Source organism: Gymnoscopelus braueri (assembly GCF_963280865.1).
Source record: "Gymnoscopelus braueri genome assembly, chromosome: 10".
Taxonomy (NCBI): domain Eukaryota; kingdom Metazoa; phylum Chordata; class Actinopteri; order Myctophiformes; family Myctophidae; genus Gymnoscopelus; species Gymnoscopelus braueri.
The window spans coordinates 13323814-13340796 of NC_137611.1; the positions used below are offsets into that span (position 1 = coordinate 13323814).

The window sequence follows — 16983 nt, forward strand, 5'->3', positions numbered from 1 at the left end:
GTGTGTGTGTGTGTGTGTGTGTGTATTTTTAGAAGGCGTTTTTAGAATCGGCCTTAGGTCTAAATGGGTTAAATCAACTAAAAGCTTTCATCATGACCACATGTGAATGTGTAAATGTAAATTGATTCAAATACGTTATGTGGAGATGTGATTGACGAGCTGGGAGGAAACATAACGCAAGCCACACTATACTCACCACTAGCCCAAGATTTACCAGCATGAAAATACATTTGCCTGTGTTTATACGGGTTGGGGTTGCGTGGTTTAATTTTTGTTTCATACTGTCAAACAGTTCCCCCAAATTACTGGTGTAATTAAAATAAAGAGAGAGAAAAAAAACATTGCAGGGGACTAGAAGGAGCTGTAATGCAAATGTTGCAGACTGGCTAGCGCCCGCTGACAGAAACACAGTTCATACAGTTCATAAACTCCAAAAGATATAAATGCAAGACTAGCTCAGATTCTCTCTCTTTGTGTTTTCTTTGCATCTGACTGCTGCTTTAGCTCCCTGATGTAGCATTTTTATCTTTTGGAGTGCTGCTATTTACACTCATCTGGTGTTTAGAAAAAGTATTGACTGTAGCTGAGCCAAAGAGGCAGTCAGAGGAAGCGCACTACATTCTGACAGTTTACACACTATCCTATGTCTGTTGAGTCTTGATGTCAAGTATATAAACTGTTGTATTCTTGTCCATGGACCGTTCTAATCCTGTTTTTCATGGACATTAGATCCGTGCATGCAGTCACTGCCAATGTTTGTAGTCTGTTTTCTTCATCCAGACGATGTTGCTTTTAAACTACTTGATAATACCACATCAAGAAGAACCATGTGGAATTTTCTCATCCAATTACCATCTTGGTTCAAAGTAAAAAATGTAACACAACCCGTAAATGTGAATATGGTCATTTTCCTCCTTGTAGGAGCATTCTATTGAATATCGCTTAATGTTGCCATACCGTTGTCGCAATTAACACTTTCAAGACAAGAACCACTTTCCACCCCACTACAGTATGTACCACAAAGAGCATATTGAGGGGGAAATACAATAACAGCTGACTAAATAAGAGATTGAAATGGTTGTTTCACCCCGTCGCTTAGATTTTACATTCCGGCTATTTTGCCAAGATCTGTTTCGGTCTACCTTTACTTTTTGGATACGATGTGCAGGAAAACGTAATCACCGCCGGGGACTTTCACCAGACCCGACCTCATCCCGTGGAACCGCATCTCGGAGCTAATAGCGGAGAGTGAGGTTCCTAAACGGGGCTAGCGTTGTATCAAGTGATGAAAGTGGATACCGCTGTCATTTAAACATTCCTTCGTTTATTGTATTACCCTAATAAATCCCTAACCTTACTACATACTGTTCCACACTCTTAACTCTCTGTTTGTACGCTGTTTATGTGCTTTCCAGGCTGGACTCCTCTCCACGAGGCCTGTAACCTTGGTTACTATGATGTGGCTAAGGTTCTGATAGCAGCAGGTGCAGAGGTCAACACCCAGGGTCTGGATGATGACACGCCCCTCCATGATGCGTCAAGCAGCGGACACAAAGATGTGAGTTCCATGCACTTCACTGTGTGGTTAGCAGTAGTGTCAAAAACGTGCAAAATCCATTAAATCAAGTTAAAAACTTAGATTTGAACGCCAGGTTGAAAGTGGTTTAAAAAAAAGATCCCATGGACTGCATAATTGCTGATATTGATGTCATCAAAAAAGACGATATATCGCTCTGGCTCTAGTTAGCAGGTGTTGTTGGTGCTGGCCGAGTAGGAATAGAAAAATATGGATGCTGCTTCTACAGAGGTGCCAACTGCTACATTTTACCCATTGCTGTTGCCGATTTGACCTGCTGCTATAGGCAACTTGATCACAAGTGCTGTTTTTCTGGTTTGCCAGTCCCTTTGTGTCCACCTGTCTAGTTGGAGTGTTTGAGTTACACAGTTATGCATCCATTGAGAAGTCAAGATAGGTCCTGAGCACTCACTTGCTGTTGCTTTTACTGTTATAAAAAAAAACTCAGTAATGAATAGCCATGTGTATTCATTATCTGTTGGTACTGACCAGAAATGTGCTTTTAAGCAAAGTACAAAATTAAGTAACCCTATGCTTTCAAAATAATGTACTAGTAGGAATTTGACACTCAAAAATAAATCTGATGTGATACAATTAAAATAAGGTTATTTTGTCAATCACTTTCCTGCGACAAATATACTACTATTTTAATGCTCAAAATTGTTCACCATTGCTACTAGGTTTTTTTTTGCGCCTCCTGCTTTTAAATTATTTCTGTCAACACCACAGGTTGTAGATGGTGTGTTATACTATTTAGGTGCTGCTTAAGTAATAAACCATACGACAATGATGTGAACACTGCATCGTGGTTTGTGGTTCGATTTATGTGTTGTGAAAGTGAACTTGCTGTTAGGCCACATGTTCAGCCCCGGTGATGATTTGAATCTGCAGTTCCTGTATTTTCAAACCGGTTCCTGTTCTTCGCTCGATTGCAGTATTCCACACTTATCACCCCTCCTGTTATCATCCATGCAGATCGTGAAGTTGCTGCTGCGACATGGCGGAAATGCCTTCCAGGCTAACAAGCGTGGGGAGCGGCCAGTAGACGTAGCGGACTCCCAGGAGCTGGAACGCCTACTGAAGGGAGAGGTGCCCCTATCAGACAAAGAAGACAGCTCCTCAGGTACACAAGGGGGTAGACCATTGTTGATCTGCATTGACTCATTATCTAATCATGCAAACCACTATACTGATCAGTGACAAATTTCGTGTGCACGCTGCCAGTAGGCAGAGGAAGTCGATCTCTGAAAATCTTTCACATTTTGTCTTCTGAGAATATTTTTCATATTTTTCATAATCTCATATCTCAGAGCCAAACTCTGAGATCTGACAATCTTTGGGGAAGATTGACATCAATTGACATTAGAGATTCACAGGGAAGCCATGCCGTTAGTAGTACCCATCTTTATTAGTTTCAATCCTCTATCCCATAGTCTATCGGCTCTGCCCAGATACTGATGGAACCATGTGAACATACTGTATACTGTACTGCTCTGCAGGATATCAAAAGACCCTTACAGTGCAATACACACAGTAAAATCCCTAGTATTCATTTCCCTGCTGCAATTGAGGATATTTGATCTGATATAAGCTTATCACCAACTTTGCATGTGTTAATAGAATTGCATTTATTTTGTAAGAACGCGAGAGAAATGGCAAAGTTCTGAGTTTGATCCGAGCACCTCTAACTTCGGCATGTGATTAGCACGGCTTATGTGACTACGGGGTAATATTATCCGCAACATTCCAATACTTAATTTATGCTTTGTTGTACAACGGTGTCGTTGCCAAAAATAGGAGACCTACAAGCTTCACAATGCCTCGTTTTGAGCTTGTTATTTTCGGCGCGAGACACCATCGTACGACTAGGCATACATCAGGCTTAGAACAGTTTGGTCTCATCGCAGATCTTTGGTTGGTCGATGGCAGGTGGGGTGCTTCACCTCAGCAATCCATCTCCCAGGGGTCTAGCGCATTTCGAAAGTAGGTAGGCACCCTCGTTATTCGGCTGATACCGACAATAAGCCACTCCGACCTAGTTACGTATGCTCCAGGCTACCACTATAAATAGTTGTTATCACTACTACTATTATCTATTATATATTAATGAGTTTTTTTTTCGTTCCCTCCATAGACTCTGAAGACCCTCCATCAGTGAACCCCTCCAGTATAGATGACATCATGGAGGACTCTGAAGGCGAGAAGGACTCGGACGGCAAGCCAGCCGCCATGAAAGCCTCTTCCTCTGCGTCGGGGCTGGATGAGTACGAGTTCAAGGATGAAGAAGAGGAGGAGGACCTGAGCAAAGCCCTGAACGACAGGCACATCCTCCGGAGGGAGCTACGGCAGAGGGAGAAGGAGGAAAAAGATAGGAACCATGTTGCAGGAAAGCAGGGTGGCAAGGGGGATACCTCGTCGTCCTCCTCCTCCAAAGCCAAAAAGCAAAAGGCGTCTCGCGTTCTGCACTGCACCTCGGACACGTCCAGTGACGAGAATGAGAACGTGTCCGAGAAAAGGAACTCGCCCACCTGCTCTCAGAGCTCGGAGGGACTCAAACCAGACGCTCGGTCTAAGAAGGAGATCGTAGAGCCACAAAAAGACAAGGGCAAAGTGAAGAGGAAGAGCAAAAGCCAGAATAAGAACAAAGAAAACCAAGAGGACGGGAAGGAGAACAGCAAGGCTCTGGTGTTCTCGGTCGCCACGGTGTCTGACACCACGGACAAGAGCCGGGACGAGGACTCCTTCAAGATGTCGTTCAGCCCCAAAGACGACTCGTCCGTCCACCTCTTTCACCTCTCCTCCGTCAAGTCTCCCAAACTGAACCACAGCCTGTCGGACAAGCAGGCAACACCACTAAAACAGGAAAATACTAAGGTCGCCATCAGTGACAGTCCCTGTCCTATGGACAGTATGAAATACAACCACTACACGGACACGGATTACTGCACTGAAGGCTCCAGCTCGAAGGGGTGCAAGCACAAGGAAAAGAGCAAGCACCAGCAGAAGGACCCTAATGTTGACGGCGACGATGGCGGTTCCAGCCCTTACAAGGAAAGCAGCATAGGAAACAGCTTAGACAGCGCTGAGGGCGTCTTACGGAAGACGGATGTCGACGGCAAAGTAGTGAAAAAGCATAAGCTAAAACACAAGGAGAAAGACAAACACAGGAGGGAGTATGAGGCTGAGAGAAGCCGCCACAGGCAGAAGGATGCCAGGAAAGACGGCAGCCACAGGAATTTGGAGTTTGACAGGGAGTTCTGGAAAGAGAATTTTTTCAAAAGTGACGAGACGGAGGAGCCTCTGTCAGTGAAAAAGGAGAGCGAAGACAACGGCCTTCCGCAGAAGACCTCAGACACTTCCCTGGTCAAGGAGGAGAGAGGCGCGAGAGAAAAGCACTCCGCCAACAAGGAAAAGAGGCTGAGGGCAGAAGAGCGAGAGAAGGACAAGGCTGTTAAAAAGGACCGCAAAGAGTCCTCCGGGAAGGAGGAGAGGGGTAAGGATGAGAGAGCAGACAGCCACGGCTCGGCTCGGATAACAGAGGAGACGCCGCAGCTGAACACCGGCATGAAAGAGGAAGTGGAGGAGAAACCTGTGAGTGCAAGCACAGCTGATCAAGACCAGCTGGAACCTTCAGAAAAAGGCGTGCGCGAGAAGGCCGACAAGAGGCTGCCTGGAAAGGAGAAGGAGGGAGAGAAGATGGAGCGAAGGCATCCTGACAAGGAAAAAAAGGTCAAAACGCAGGAGCACTCTGACAAAGCCGAACCGCAGAACTCAACAGACCGCTGGAGGGAAAAGGAGCGAACGGCAGCCAATTCTTCCCACGCACTTGGTGATAAAAACCACAGAGAAGGCGAGAAGCTGAGATCCTTGTCCACAACAAAAAAGCATGAGGACAACAGGAAGAATAAAGACAAGCTAGACAAACGGAGTGAGAGGGAGAGAGAGAGGGAGTACAGTGGAGAGCACAGAGAAAAGGATAGGGCCAGCACTGACAAGAAGGGTAAACCCCAAGAGAAATCCACAGATCACTGTAAATCTGATCGCTCCAAAGACAAAGACTGTGATAGGAAAAAGAAAGACAAACTTAAAGACGGGGCTCTGTCCTCCAGTTCCAATCTAAAGTTGCTCTTGGAAGACAAGAAGGGCTACGTTTCTGAAAGCGGCAAGGCCGTGCCCACAAAGTCAAGGGAGGAGGTCCTGAAAACACCAGAGAAAGACCGTGACCGGAGAGAGAGAGACTCTGACCGACACAGAGACAAGGACAGACACAAAGACCGCTCTCAGCCGGTCAAGGTCGCCAAGCCCAAGCCCAATGAGACGGAAGCGGACAAGGCCAAATCTGACAGGGCGAAGTCCTCGCCAGCGTCGAGAGACGCCCGGCCCAAAGAGAAAAGGCTGGTGAATGACGACTTGATGCAGACGAGCTTTGAGCGCATGCTTAGCCTCAAGGACCAGGAAATTGAACAGTGGCATCGAAAGCACTTGGAGAAAATAAAACAGAAGGAGCGCGAAAGGATGAAACAGCGGCCTGCGGCAGACCCGGCGAAGACCAAGAGCAAAGACAAGGCCAAGAATGAACCTTGCTTGAGCAAGGAGCTGCTACGCTCAAAAAGCTCAGAAGCCTCCTCCGATAGCCACAGCAGAGACAACAAGCCAGTCAAGGACAGCACTGGCTCCAGGACAATGTCTCTGGATGGTAAGAGTCTGTCGTCCATAAGTTCAAAGGTCATGGTGGGCGTGGAGAACAGCCTGTGCCGGTCGCCTAGGCCAGATAGCGAACGGTCTGGACACATGTCCAGGTCGGTCTCTATGATTTCGGTAGCCAGCTCGGAGGACTCGTGCCAAGCAACGACACTGACCCCAAGGCCCTTCGAGTATGACTCTGACATGAACCTGGAAGCCTCAGACTCACAGCCTCCATTCCTCCAATCTTCCCTCGTGCTGCAGACGACAAGATCGCCATCTGTTCACGATAAAGAGTCCAACAGTCTTCCAGATGTACCACAGCAGAGTAACTGGACACCGCTGTCTGGCAGACACGAATCTCCTTACCTTAGGGCGATTCTGGATGAGGACATCAATTCATCACCTATTGAAGCTAAGCCCACTGAGCATCCCCCAAAGGCCAGTGTGTCTTCGCAGCCAGCAGAGGAGACACGAACGGCACAGAGCTCTGCAGATTCGGAGGAGAGTGTCATCAGTCATAATAATGATGATAATAATTTGACTGCCCAACAAAATGTGAAGTGTGATGTCGATGCTAGCTCTGAGAGGGAAGGGGCCACTGTTGGCGATGGTACGCAACACATGTCAGCCAGCGACCCTCCAACCAAGGAGCTCGTGCTTCCGCAGCCCAGCCTCCCCCAGGCTAGTGGTCCCCAGGTTAGTGGTCCCCAGGCAGAGTCAACAGATCAGAAACCTCTTTCAATCCCTGACCTTCCTGTAACAAGGGAAGTCCAGTGTCTCCCTGTGGAGAACGCCAGTGCGGAGTCAGAATGTAGTAAAAAAGACTCGCCCTCCGATCCACCACTGGTATCGGCAGCTTCTCTGTGTGCAGACTTGGTGGCTTTTACCAATGCAAAGACCCCCCTGCAGAGCTGTAGCCAACCGAGGGAACCCCTCCCAAGTGCCAGTATGGAGAGCTTGCATGAGTCAGAATCGGTGTCGGCACCAGGCCCTGACCATAAAGAGACTCCTGTGGAGAGTGCAGCTAGCAACAGCGCTGCTGAAAGAGTAGAACAAGACATCGTGGAGACCTTTCCGGAAGGCTGCGGATCAGAGACAATTGACACTCCTGTGCCTTCTACTAGCACACACATTCCCAGCTCCAGCACAGAGGAATCCGTGCCAGGCGTTGACAAAACTAACTTTGATGTAAAACCTTCCCATGAGGACGTAGATGTAACTAACCAAGATGGCAAGAAATTAAGACCTTTTGTTGACATGGGAGGTTTATGTTACAGTCCTCAGATGGACAGAGTGGGCAGCACAACGCCAACGTCGTCGGTCGTGTCAAACTGTGCGAGCCTCGAACAGAAATATGAAGAGAAGGTAGATGCTCCACTGATCGCTGAGGCAAGTGCTGAGACCCCTATGATGACCGAGTCTTCCTTAACCGAGGGCAGCCTGGTTTCAGAAAATGCTCCAGAGGTTGAAGCAGAACCCTGCTCCGAGCCGATGGATATATCCCCTGTTAAGGAGCAACCCGAGACGTCACTGTCTTTCGCTGCAGGGGAGCCAGGTCAGAGTACTGTCCAGGTGTTGGCTCAAGCAAACTCTAGTTCCAATTCCTCAGGAAGCTCCTCCCCGCAGTCAGGAGAACGGGATTCTGATTCCTCCGGTGCCAAGGTCCGCTTAGGGTATGAGGAAATGGATTTCCCTGTGCAACATCCGCGCAAGAGGAAGATGGCCAAAGTCATCGCCTCTTGTTCTGCCACTGAGCAGGGAAAGGAGCAGTCTTTCGCTGATATTGTGGACGCTGTGAAGCTGGAGGAGATAGAGCCCTACCAGACAGAGAGAGCCAACCCTTACTATGAGTTCCTGCATATTCGCAGGAAGATCGAGGAGAAGCGCAAAGTGTTGTTAAGCGTCATACCCCAGCCGCCACAGTATTATGATGAATATGTGACCTTCAACGGGTCCTACCTCTTGGATGGAAACCCGCTCAGCAAGCTCTGTATACCAACAGTGAGTTTTCCTTTTTTTTTTCTCCTCCCATTGGCATTTTTCATTCCTGGGGCAGACAGGACCTGGGTATAATACACTGGTGTTTGTTGTCTCCTGCTTAAATTTCACAGAGGATGTGGCGTACCACATCGGCACAGTTTGGTATCGGATGGTGTCAATTAACTTGTCTGTCACAAAATGGTGTTTTTACACCAGATAGTGTACATTCCCCAGTAGTTAATTGTGTTGGCTTATTATGTGGCAAATCCTGACCATCAGGCACCTAAGTAGGGGGAAACGTTCTATATAAAGATTTGTATTTGTTTGTTTACTAATCCTTCTGTTAGTGGCCAACCATGTCTCAGGCATCCATATGAATCCTTGTTAAGTAACGTGAGCTAACCATCCAAATAGTATTCAGTGAATTGTCTACATAATTGACTGATTGACTCTCATGTAGAACTAATTGTCTAATGAATATTCAATTAAATGTTTGTTTTGTCTCTCCTTTACACAGATAACTCCTCCGCCGTCGCTACCAGAGCAGCTCAAAGAGATGTTCAAACAACAGGAAGTTTTCCGCATGAAACTACGTCTACAGCACAGCATAGAGAGGGTATGTTTGAAACTGAATTTTCGTGGGTATTTTCACTTTATTGAGACGGTGCAGTGTTGATTGACAAAATACATGTACCGCACGTCTACATATATTTGTACATATCTGTCAAAAGGATAAAACGCAAAGCTTGAGAGCGTATTCCCAGTGTGGGAAACTAAAACTAAAAAATAACATGGGTACAGGGTACCGAAGTCCTGACGTCACTTGCTCCATCCCCTGGGTCACGGAAGTAATTTCTCTATGGAAAATAACATTGTTCATCTTAGAATCGTCTTGTATAAGAATTGCGGTCCAAAAAGAATCAAACTGTCCCCGGCGATATTGTCAGGGAGGTGGCTCTGTATCGTTTACGATAGTCAGTCACTCATATTTGAAACAGTCAGTTTCTGGCTAAAATGTTATTAGTTCGGTGGCGGTAAGTAACGTTAGCGTTTTCTCGACTTCATTTGATGCTTCATATCCATATGAGTCAAACACAGTTCTTATATGCCGTGATATTAAACACGCCTATGGGAATTCAGAATGGGGGGAGGGAACGTGACCCAGGTAGGATGCTTAAATTACGTCAGACTCTGTGCTCTATATGGAACTTGCTCCAACTAATATATGGTTATAATGGGTGGGACGAGGGGTGCGTGGTAATGCAAGACAGATCTCCAGCTGGATTCCAAACTAGGGACATTGGAGTGATGTGGTCATCGCAGTAAACAGTCAGCAGCCAGTATGTCCTCAGCATGTACGATTGACTTGAATTAACATCCACAATAAAAGCACATGCATCACTTTGCGAGAAACATCCTTATCATGCTTGTAAGCTTGAGTTTCCACGCCAGAGCACAGGCTACACTGTAAACTCCTCAGTGTCCACTTAACTTACTGCGACAGCGTACAAATGTAACCAAATGGACCACTTGTACGCTGCCCGGAGTTACAGACCCGTAAGGATACATTGGTTACATTTGTACAATCTTGGGAGATACAAAGCAGCAAGGGTCCATTTGGTTACATTTGTACAATCTTGGAGTTACAAACCAGTTAAGGGTCCATTTGGTTACATTTGTGGCTGTAAAATCAGTTCACACAAAAAAACATTAACCACATGAACCCTACTGTCCCTATTCTGAGTATGTCATAATAGCAAACATTTGTCAAAAATAGGTGAATATTCTGCCAACATTCTGCAAACGTTTGGCAAAAGAAATTGCGGATCTACAAGATAGAGCTGCTATTTTGTCTCTTTGACATACAGTACTGAAGTATAGAGGGTTTAAGTGGTGTTTTAACTGAACTATTTTCTTTTCCCCCTCCAGGAGAAGCTGATCGTTTCCAATGAGCAGGAAGTCCTGCGGGTCCATTACCGGGCAGCAAGAACACTAGCCAATCAGACGCTCCCTTTCAGCGCGTGCACCGTTTTATTGGATGCTGAAGTGTACAACATGCCTCAGGATGTCCAGGCAAGCAACATGAAGTCACTCTTGTTTAATCCATTGGGACCGGGAACGCATCTGTGTCATTTTTTTAGATTTATTTGGGCTATTCAAAAATAGCAGATACACAAGCTCATAGCGCGCCACCAAGTGTCGCGCTATGGGCTTGTAGATCTGCTATTTTTGAGGGAAGAAATCGTGAAAATGTGTGCAAATGTTTGAATGTATATCATTTTTTTTGGATCATTTTGGGGGTCCTTGACATGAAAAAAGTTTGAGAACCACTGATAATACAGCAACATAAGTTGTTTTTTTGTTTTAACTGTTATGATTTAGAAGACATTTGTAGAATCCCCCAGAAGCAAAGATTTGAGTTACAAATGTTTTCCCGGTCTTAATGGATTAATCCAACTCTCTTTTAGATAGTGGCGATGACCACTGAAACCTCGAGAGCTAAAACAGACTACAGTTTTCAACGACGTTGTTAGGATGCTGCGGCAGATGTTCTTGATAATGCAGATGTGTTTAATAACGCATTTGATTGTGGTTTGCTGCAGCAGCAGCAGCAGCCATGAGACTGATGTTTCCGCTGATGCAGATGTGTTTAATAAGGCAGTGTTTGATTTTGATTTTGCTTGACAGAATGATGAAGGCAAAACGTCTGTGAGGGACCGGTTCAACGCCAGGCAGTTCATGTCCTGGTTACAAGATGTCGACGACAAGTTCGATAAATTGAAGGTAAGCAATGGTGATTCTCATCTCTGTTGTCTGGCAAATCTATTTTTGTTATTGTCCTATGCTTTCATCATGTTGTCTCCATCCCTTTCAGATGTCATACGTTGTGTTAGTTAAGGCATACCTTCCTCCGTAGATAATTGACTTTATCCAGACCCTTTTTTTTAAAAGCACTATTATGTATGTCATGTATTTCTATTGACTTGCCATTAAAGGTAGGGCATCACTACAGAATATTCTAGACAACAATATCGGTTGCCTTTTTTATATAATTATATAGAAATGACTTTAAATTATTATATTATAAGTGTCCCTGTATTTGTCGAGTGGTGCGGTCAAGCAGCAGCAAGGTAATACTACTTACACTCCTGACATCACAGCCTTGACTATGGGAAATGTTGGGGTGGGCCTTTAGTACAATTTCTCTTTCTGTTCTGTCGCCCTGTCTTGTATTGTCAGCAACAGGGGCATTAAACCATTAACTTATGAGACGACTTAACTTTATCTTTTGTTGCAGTGTTGTGCATCCCAGTTACATGATTTTTATCTATTAAAAATGCATGGAATCATCCAAAGCACATTCTCTTAACGCTCCTTCATCACAGTCCATGCTGTGCTTGTCCTTATGTCAGTGTGTTAAACCTATGTCTCTACGCCCCTGCATCGATGTCATTAAGCTATATTGGTGCAACAGTTAATCAAACCAAGACAAGACAATGTCACTGGGTGGTGGTGATGATTATGTTGTGTTCCTTCCCACCCTTCCTCCACAGACCTGTCTACTGATGAGGCAGCAGCACGAGGCGGCCGCCCTCAACGCCGTTCAGCGCCTGGAGTGGCAGCTCAAGCTGCAGGAACTGGACCCGGCCATGTACAAATCCACCAGCATCTTTGAGATCCCAGAGTTCTACATCCCGCTGGTGGAGGTGAACGATGACTTTGACCTCACCCCGATATGACACACGAGACAAGACGGGACAAACGATGCTCCCTTTGCTCCTATAGACGTCACAGGGGGGGGGGGGGCAGCAGAGGCCTTCCTCACAACGTTCTTACGGAAACGGACATGAAGCACTTAACGTCAGGAGTGTGTGAGTGTGTCACAGAGAGCACTTAACAAAAGCGAGCATTTCCCTCCAGAGCGCTTAGGGTAAAAATAACAAGTTAACCGCCTTCCGCACCTTCCGGATAGGACCCTCTTCCACAGGCGGCAGACTGACCTGCTTGCATATTCACAACGTTACCCCCATGCCCCGTTGGGCCTTACAAGGGGTCCAGCACCCAATTTTAGCCCAGGGACCAGTGTCCGATGGCTGGGAGCCGGGCAGTGAGCTGCTGTCTGGGTGAAATGAGTTGCAGTGAGAGACGAGAAGCACTGAGGCCTCCATTACCGCCTGCCATCGCTCTTCATCAAGCAGGGTCACAGAGCTGAAAAGATTTCATTTCTTTTTATTTTATTTTATGGTTCATTTTGTCCTTTTTTTTTTATCCCTCAAGTGAGTGTTCATACATTGTACAGACTGTACAGACTGTGCTCTTAATTTTTAACTTATTTTATACATACAGATTGTGCATTTGTAAATAGCCATGTAATTATTGTTTTAAACTTGTAAGAAAATGAAAAGCAAAACAAAAAAGGTAATAGATATTTTGATTGTAAAACTTTTTGTTCTGTCTCATGTTTTAATGGACCAAAGTTGGTTTTTATATTGTGTCCTATTGTCCTTGATGTTTATTGTCGTTGGCTTAAATCTTAAGCATGTGTTGGCTTTTTTCTTTTTTTTCTCGTAGCCTTCTTCTTTTTTTTTTTTTACTGTTACTCTTTTTTCTTCTCATTCAAACACAACACAGCTGGTGTTCCGTTTTTGAATTGCGATTTCAATGCTGTGCATGCGTTGCATTGTTTGTACGTTTCTTTTTTCCTGAAAAGCTGTTCTGTGGACTAAATTGTGAGGTTTTAACTGAAGTGTTCCAGCTTGGTTTTCGTTTAGTTTTTTATTTTATGCCATGGTGTTCTGTCTTTTTCGCAGCCTCACTCCTTGTGTGTTGTCCATTGTGTCTTGCGCACATTAAAAAAAAAAGAAAGGAAAAGTTTGTTGTGGCTTCCAAGGAGGAAAAAACATACTTTTACAGTTTCAATGTGAGATCACAACAAAACCTATTTTTTCAGCATAATGCCTTTTGAACGATAGTTCTAAAAAATATGTCTATTTTAATATTTACTTGTTACATGACATGTACATATTTGTAATATATAATTGAATAAATTTTATTGGTTGTGAAATTCAAACAAGTGTCTGCGTTTTAAATACATATAATTCTGATATACTGTAGGAACATGAACGAATGCTTAGTATTCTGTGTGTGTGTGTGTGTGTGTGTGTGTGTGTGTATACAGTGTATATATGTTACAGGGAAAATGGCATTCCAGGGAAATTGAAAGGGGTACGCTTGTTTTCATGCCCCTCATGCAATTCTGTAGAATCAACGCTAGAGGGCAATGCAAGCCAGACATGAGCCCCACACCACACACGCACGCATGCACAAACCAGCACGCACACACGCATGCACCCCGGCTTCCAGTGGTAGTGGGTGGGGAGTCCAATGATTATCGAAGTGCGCCACTGAGGCTTGTACTAGTGGTGCAAAGTAACAAAGTAGATTTACTCAAGTACAATTTTGAGGTATTCGTACTTTACTTGAGTATTTCTCTCATATTATCCATTTTATTTTCAGCGTTCCCCTAGCGTAGCTTCCTGGTTAGTATGTTGTTGTTGTGGTCGTCGTCCTCGCATCAAAGCCCCGCCTCGCAGCACCGCCCTGTGCCTATAAAACAAGCGCTCCCCTGTCAATTTCCCTGGAATGCCATTTTCCCTGTGACATATATACTGTGCATGTATATTTATATATATTTATTGTATATTACAATGTCACAGAACTGCAGGCACTTTATATTTTCTTGACCCTCTGCTTTTGGTTTTATCTTGACTGAAACACAACTGGTTTCATCCAGCAGGTGGCAATGTACACATTCAAAGCATTGCACATTCAATGCAACACAACATGGTCCATGCAATGGCTGAACACAGTGATTTCATTAAAGCGGTGATTTATTACAAATAACGTGCCAAAGTAATAACATTAAATCAAGTTAATGTGCACGCGTACGCATATAAATGTCATGCTGCGTGAGCTTAATGTCTCCCTGTTGTATTGTACAAAACCATGGCAAGAATGTGTGTGATCACCAAGTTACAATGAAAGTCCTGTTATTTGTCACTGTAATGGTCCTGATGCACACATGCAGCCTATGGCGGCGGTTCTCAACCTTTTCAGGCTGTGACCCCCAAAATAATCATATTTGAACAGGGGACCCCCCACCCTGACGAGCACTTGGAATTGTATGAGTTGAGGCATTACATTTTGTTTGACCCATAGATAAATATTGTGAACATAGCAGATCTACAAGCTCTCCACACGGCTATTTTCCAAATGTTTGCCTCTTTCTCATATTATTTGAGAATTTGGCCAATGTTTGACACATTTTTATAGTAGTTTGTTGATTAATTTTGATGCAGTAATGGTCTTTTTCTTTTCTTTCTTTTTGAGGTATTAAAAAGGTCTTCAAAGCCCTTATAATTGTCACTTCACTGTCATCTGGGGACCCCCCTGGGGGTCCAGACCCACAGGTCGAGAACCCCTGGCCTATGGGACAAGACGTGACTGACTTGAAGTGTGAAAAGCGGTAGGCTGTTTGTGGTGTGTGGCCCACATTATATGTTTTCAAGTGAAAGTTTGATGTCGTCATAGAGAATGCAGGGTCTTTTTGATCAAAGTCACCACCAGCCAGTGGTGGGAAAAGTGCTAAAATAATTTAAAGTTGAATTACAAAAAAATTACAAAAGTATCAATAAATGTAGAAATACTTACATGTAAAAGTCCGGAATTCAAAATTGACTTAAGTAAAAGTACAAAAGTATTGGTATCAAAATGTACTTATTAAGTACCAAAAGTAGAAAGTAAGTACTCATTATGCAGAATGTATAAAATGTATACACATCTTTTGAAAATAGCAGATCTACAAGCTTGGACCATTGTGAGCTTGTAGATCTGCTATTTTCAAATGGCCGAAATGTATACAGGGCTGAAGTGGTTAATGTATGTTTTGTAATGATAATCAAAATCTACAAAGTAGCCTAACTAGTAACTAAAGTTTTCAAATAATTGTACTGGAGTAAAAAGTACAATATTTGCCTCTGAGATGTAGTGGTGTAGAAGTAAAAGTTCTGAAAATTGGAAATACTCCAGTATACTCCAGTAAAGTAAAAATCCCTGAAATGTGTACTTAAGTACAGTACTTGAGTAAATAAAATGTACTTAGTTACTTTACACCACTGGTAAAAGCCAGGGGTGAATGGGGTGAATTCTATAGAAATGTTTTGGAACAACGTTCCCAGCGGGGGGGCGTCTACAACTTCAAGGCTTCACACCTAACCATGAGCCTGGAGTCTGGACCCTCAGCTCATTCATGATGATTCATGGGGCTCTGGATAAGATCGGGGTACAAAGGGACACTTCTGAATGCTTTGATTCATTGAAAGAGTGTCCACCACCATAGGTCATCATTAGCCTTGGATCAAGACTATCATAATCATAGATGTATTTGATCGATTTTGACTTTTTTTTAATCTACGATGGTCTTGGCTAGCACCCCCCAGTGCGTCCTGCACTTTCACCAGTAAAGCCCGTACTTCTCCGTACATGTATTAAAACAAATATAAGGTGCTGCTGACCCGGTTGCCCCAAATGTTAACTCACGATTCGGAGTCTTTGTGCAGTGTATCAGTCCGTATTTTTCAATAAATATGTGTTTTAATCCCGTCTGTGTCCGAACAACATTTCGCCCCCCTCGTTTACTTCCAGTTTTCATTGAGTGTAATTCCAGCTTTCACCGGATGCGCCCCGTCACTACCGCCCCTTGAGGAATACAGGGAACAGAATCCAACAGACGGAATTAAAACACTTCTTTATTGAAAAATACGGACTAATACATTGCACAACGACTCCGAAGCGCGAGTTAACATTTGGTGCAACCGGGTAAGCAACTACTAAAGGCGTCCATGTTGACAACACATGGACAACTTGTCTGTAGAATACATTTTACGCGTGGGGTTTTACGCACACATAGCCTATACTGGAGAGAGCAGCTCGTATCCAGTGTTGCCATGTCCGCTTATTATAAGCGACTTAATGTTTATTTTTCTGTAAAGTTGCTACAGTAGTTGTAAATATTGGTGGTTGCGGCTCTTTGGGCTTGTTTCCTAATGTTTAAACCTTTGGGTTTTCAAGTTTCATGGCAAAGACCCCCCCAGCCCCCCATCTGAAAATATTTTGTGGCAGGGATCTGTGTTAAAATGTTTCAAATGCTCCAAAATTACTTCTTTTTTTTTTAATTCAAGATTATTTTTGAAAATAGCCGTAGCCCTACCCAGTCGCTTATTTTTTGGGCTTGTTTTCATAGACCTGGTTGCTTATTTCTCTCGCAGAATCTGGCAACACTGCTGCTCATATCCATCGACGTGCCTTTTTATCCGCCTGGATTCTCTCTCTTTTCGAGGCATTCTCTAGTCTCGCTGCTGTTCACCTGGAGCCCCGGCGGTGCCTCCTTCTCTCTCTCTCTCTTTAAATGGAGTGTGCGCCTTTAAGGCGCCCGACTGCCTGTCGCTTTGTGTTGCGGAGAAACTGACGCCCTCTCTGGACAGTGTGCACACACAACTACACACACGCAACTACACACAGTGTGGACAGGACACACACAACTGACTCCATCCTGGAAGGAAAGTAGTGGAGAAGTTTTTAAAAAGGGAAAAGCTCATTGTCCTCCTGAGTCCTCCTTTTAAAGAAGAAGACCTGCGCTTTGTCGCGTCGCTGTGGTAAGTTTTTTATTTGTGATCATAATA

The 16983-nt window shown here is 44.3% G+C and overlaps 2 protein-coding genes across 3 annotated transcripts in view; both read left to right on the forward strand.

Annotated features, from left to right (window-relative positions):
- The window catches only part of ankrd12 (ankyrin repeat domain 12), a 46425-nt gene extending 33115 nt beyond the window's left edge, over positions 1–13310 (forward strand). For both annotated transcript variants that reach the window (XM_080441172.1, XM_080441173.1), the window contains 7 exons: positions 1416–1558; positions 2552–2699; positions 3711–8263; positions 8760–8858; positions 10172–10315; positions 10931–11026; positions 11797–13310. In XM_080441172.1, coding sequence (XP_080297298.1) covers positions 1416–1558; positions 2552–2699; positions 3711–8263; positions 8760–8858; positions 10172–10315; positions 10931–11026; positions 11797–11982 — 5369 coding nt within the window. In that variant the 3' untranslated portion in view covers positions 11983–13310. The remainder of the gene's footprint in view (positions 1–1415; positions 1559–2551; positions 2700–3710; positions 8264–8759; positions 8859–10171; positions 10316–10930; positions 11027–11796) is intronic.
- Positions 13311–16697: 3387 nt separating this feature from the next.
- The window catches only part of twsg1a (twisted gastrulation BMP signaling modulator 1a), a 14983-nt gene continuing 14697 nt past the window's right edge, over positions 16698–16983 (forward strand). Inside the window, exon 1 of the mRNA XM_080440331.1 lies at positions 16698–16956. The gene's annotated coding sequence lies outside the window, so the exon portion shown is untranslated. The remainder of the gene's footprint in view (positions 16957–16983) is intronic.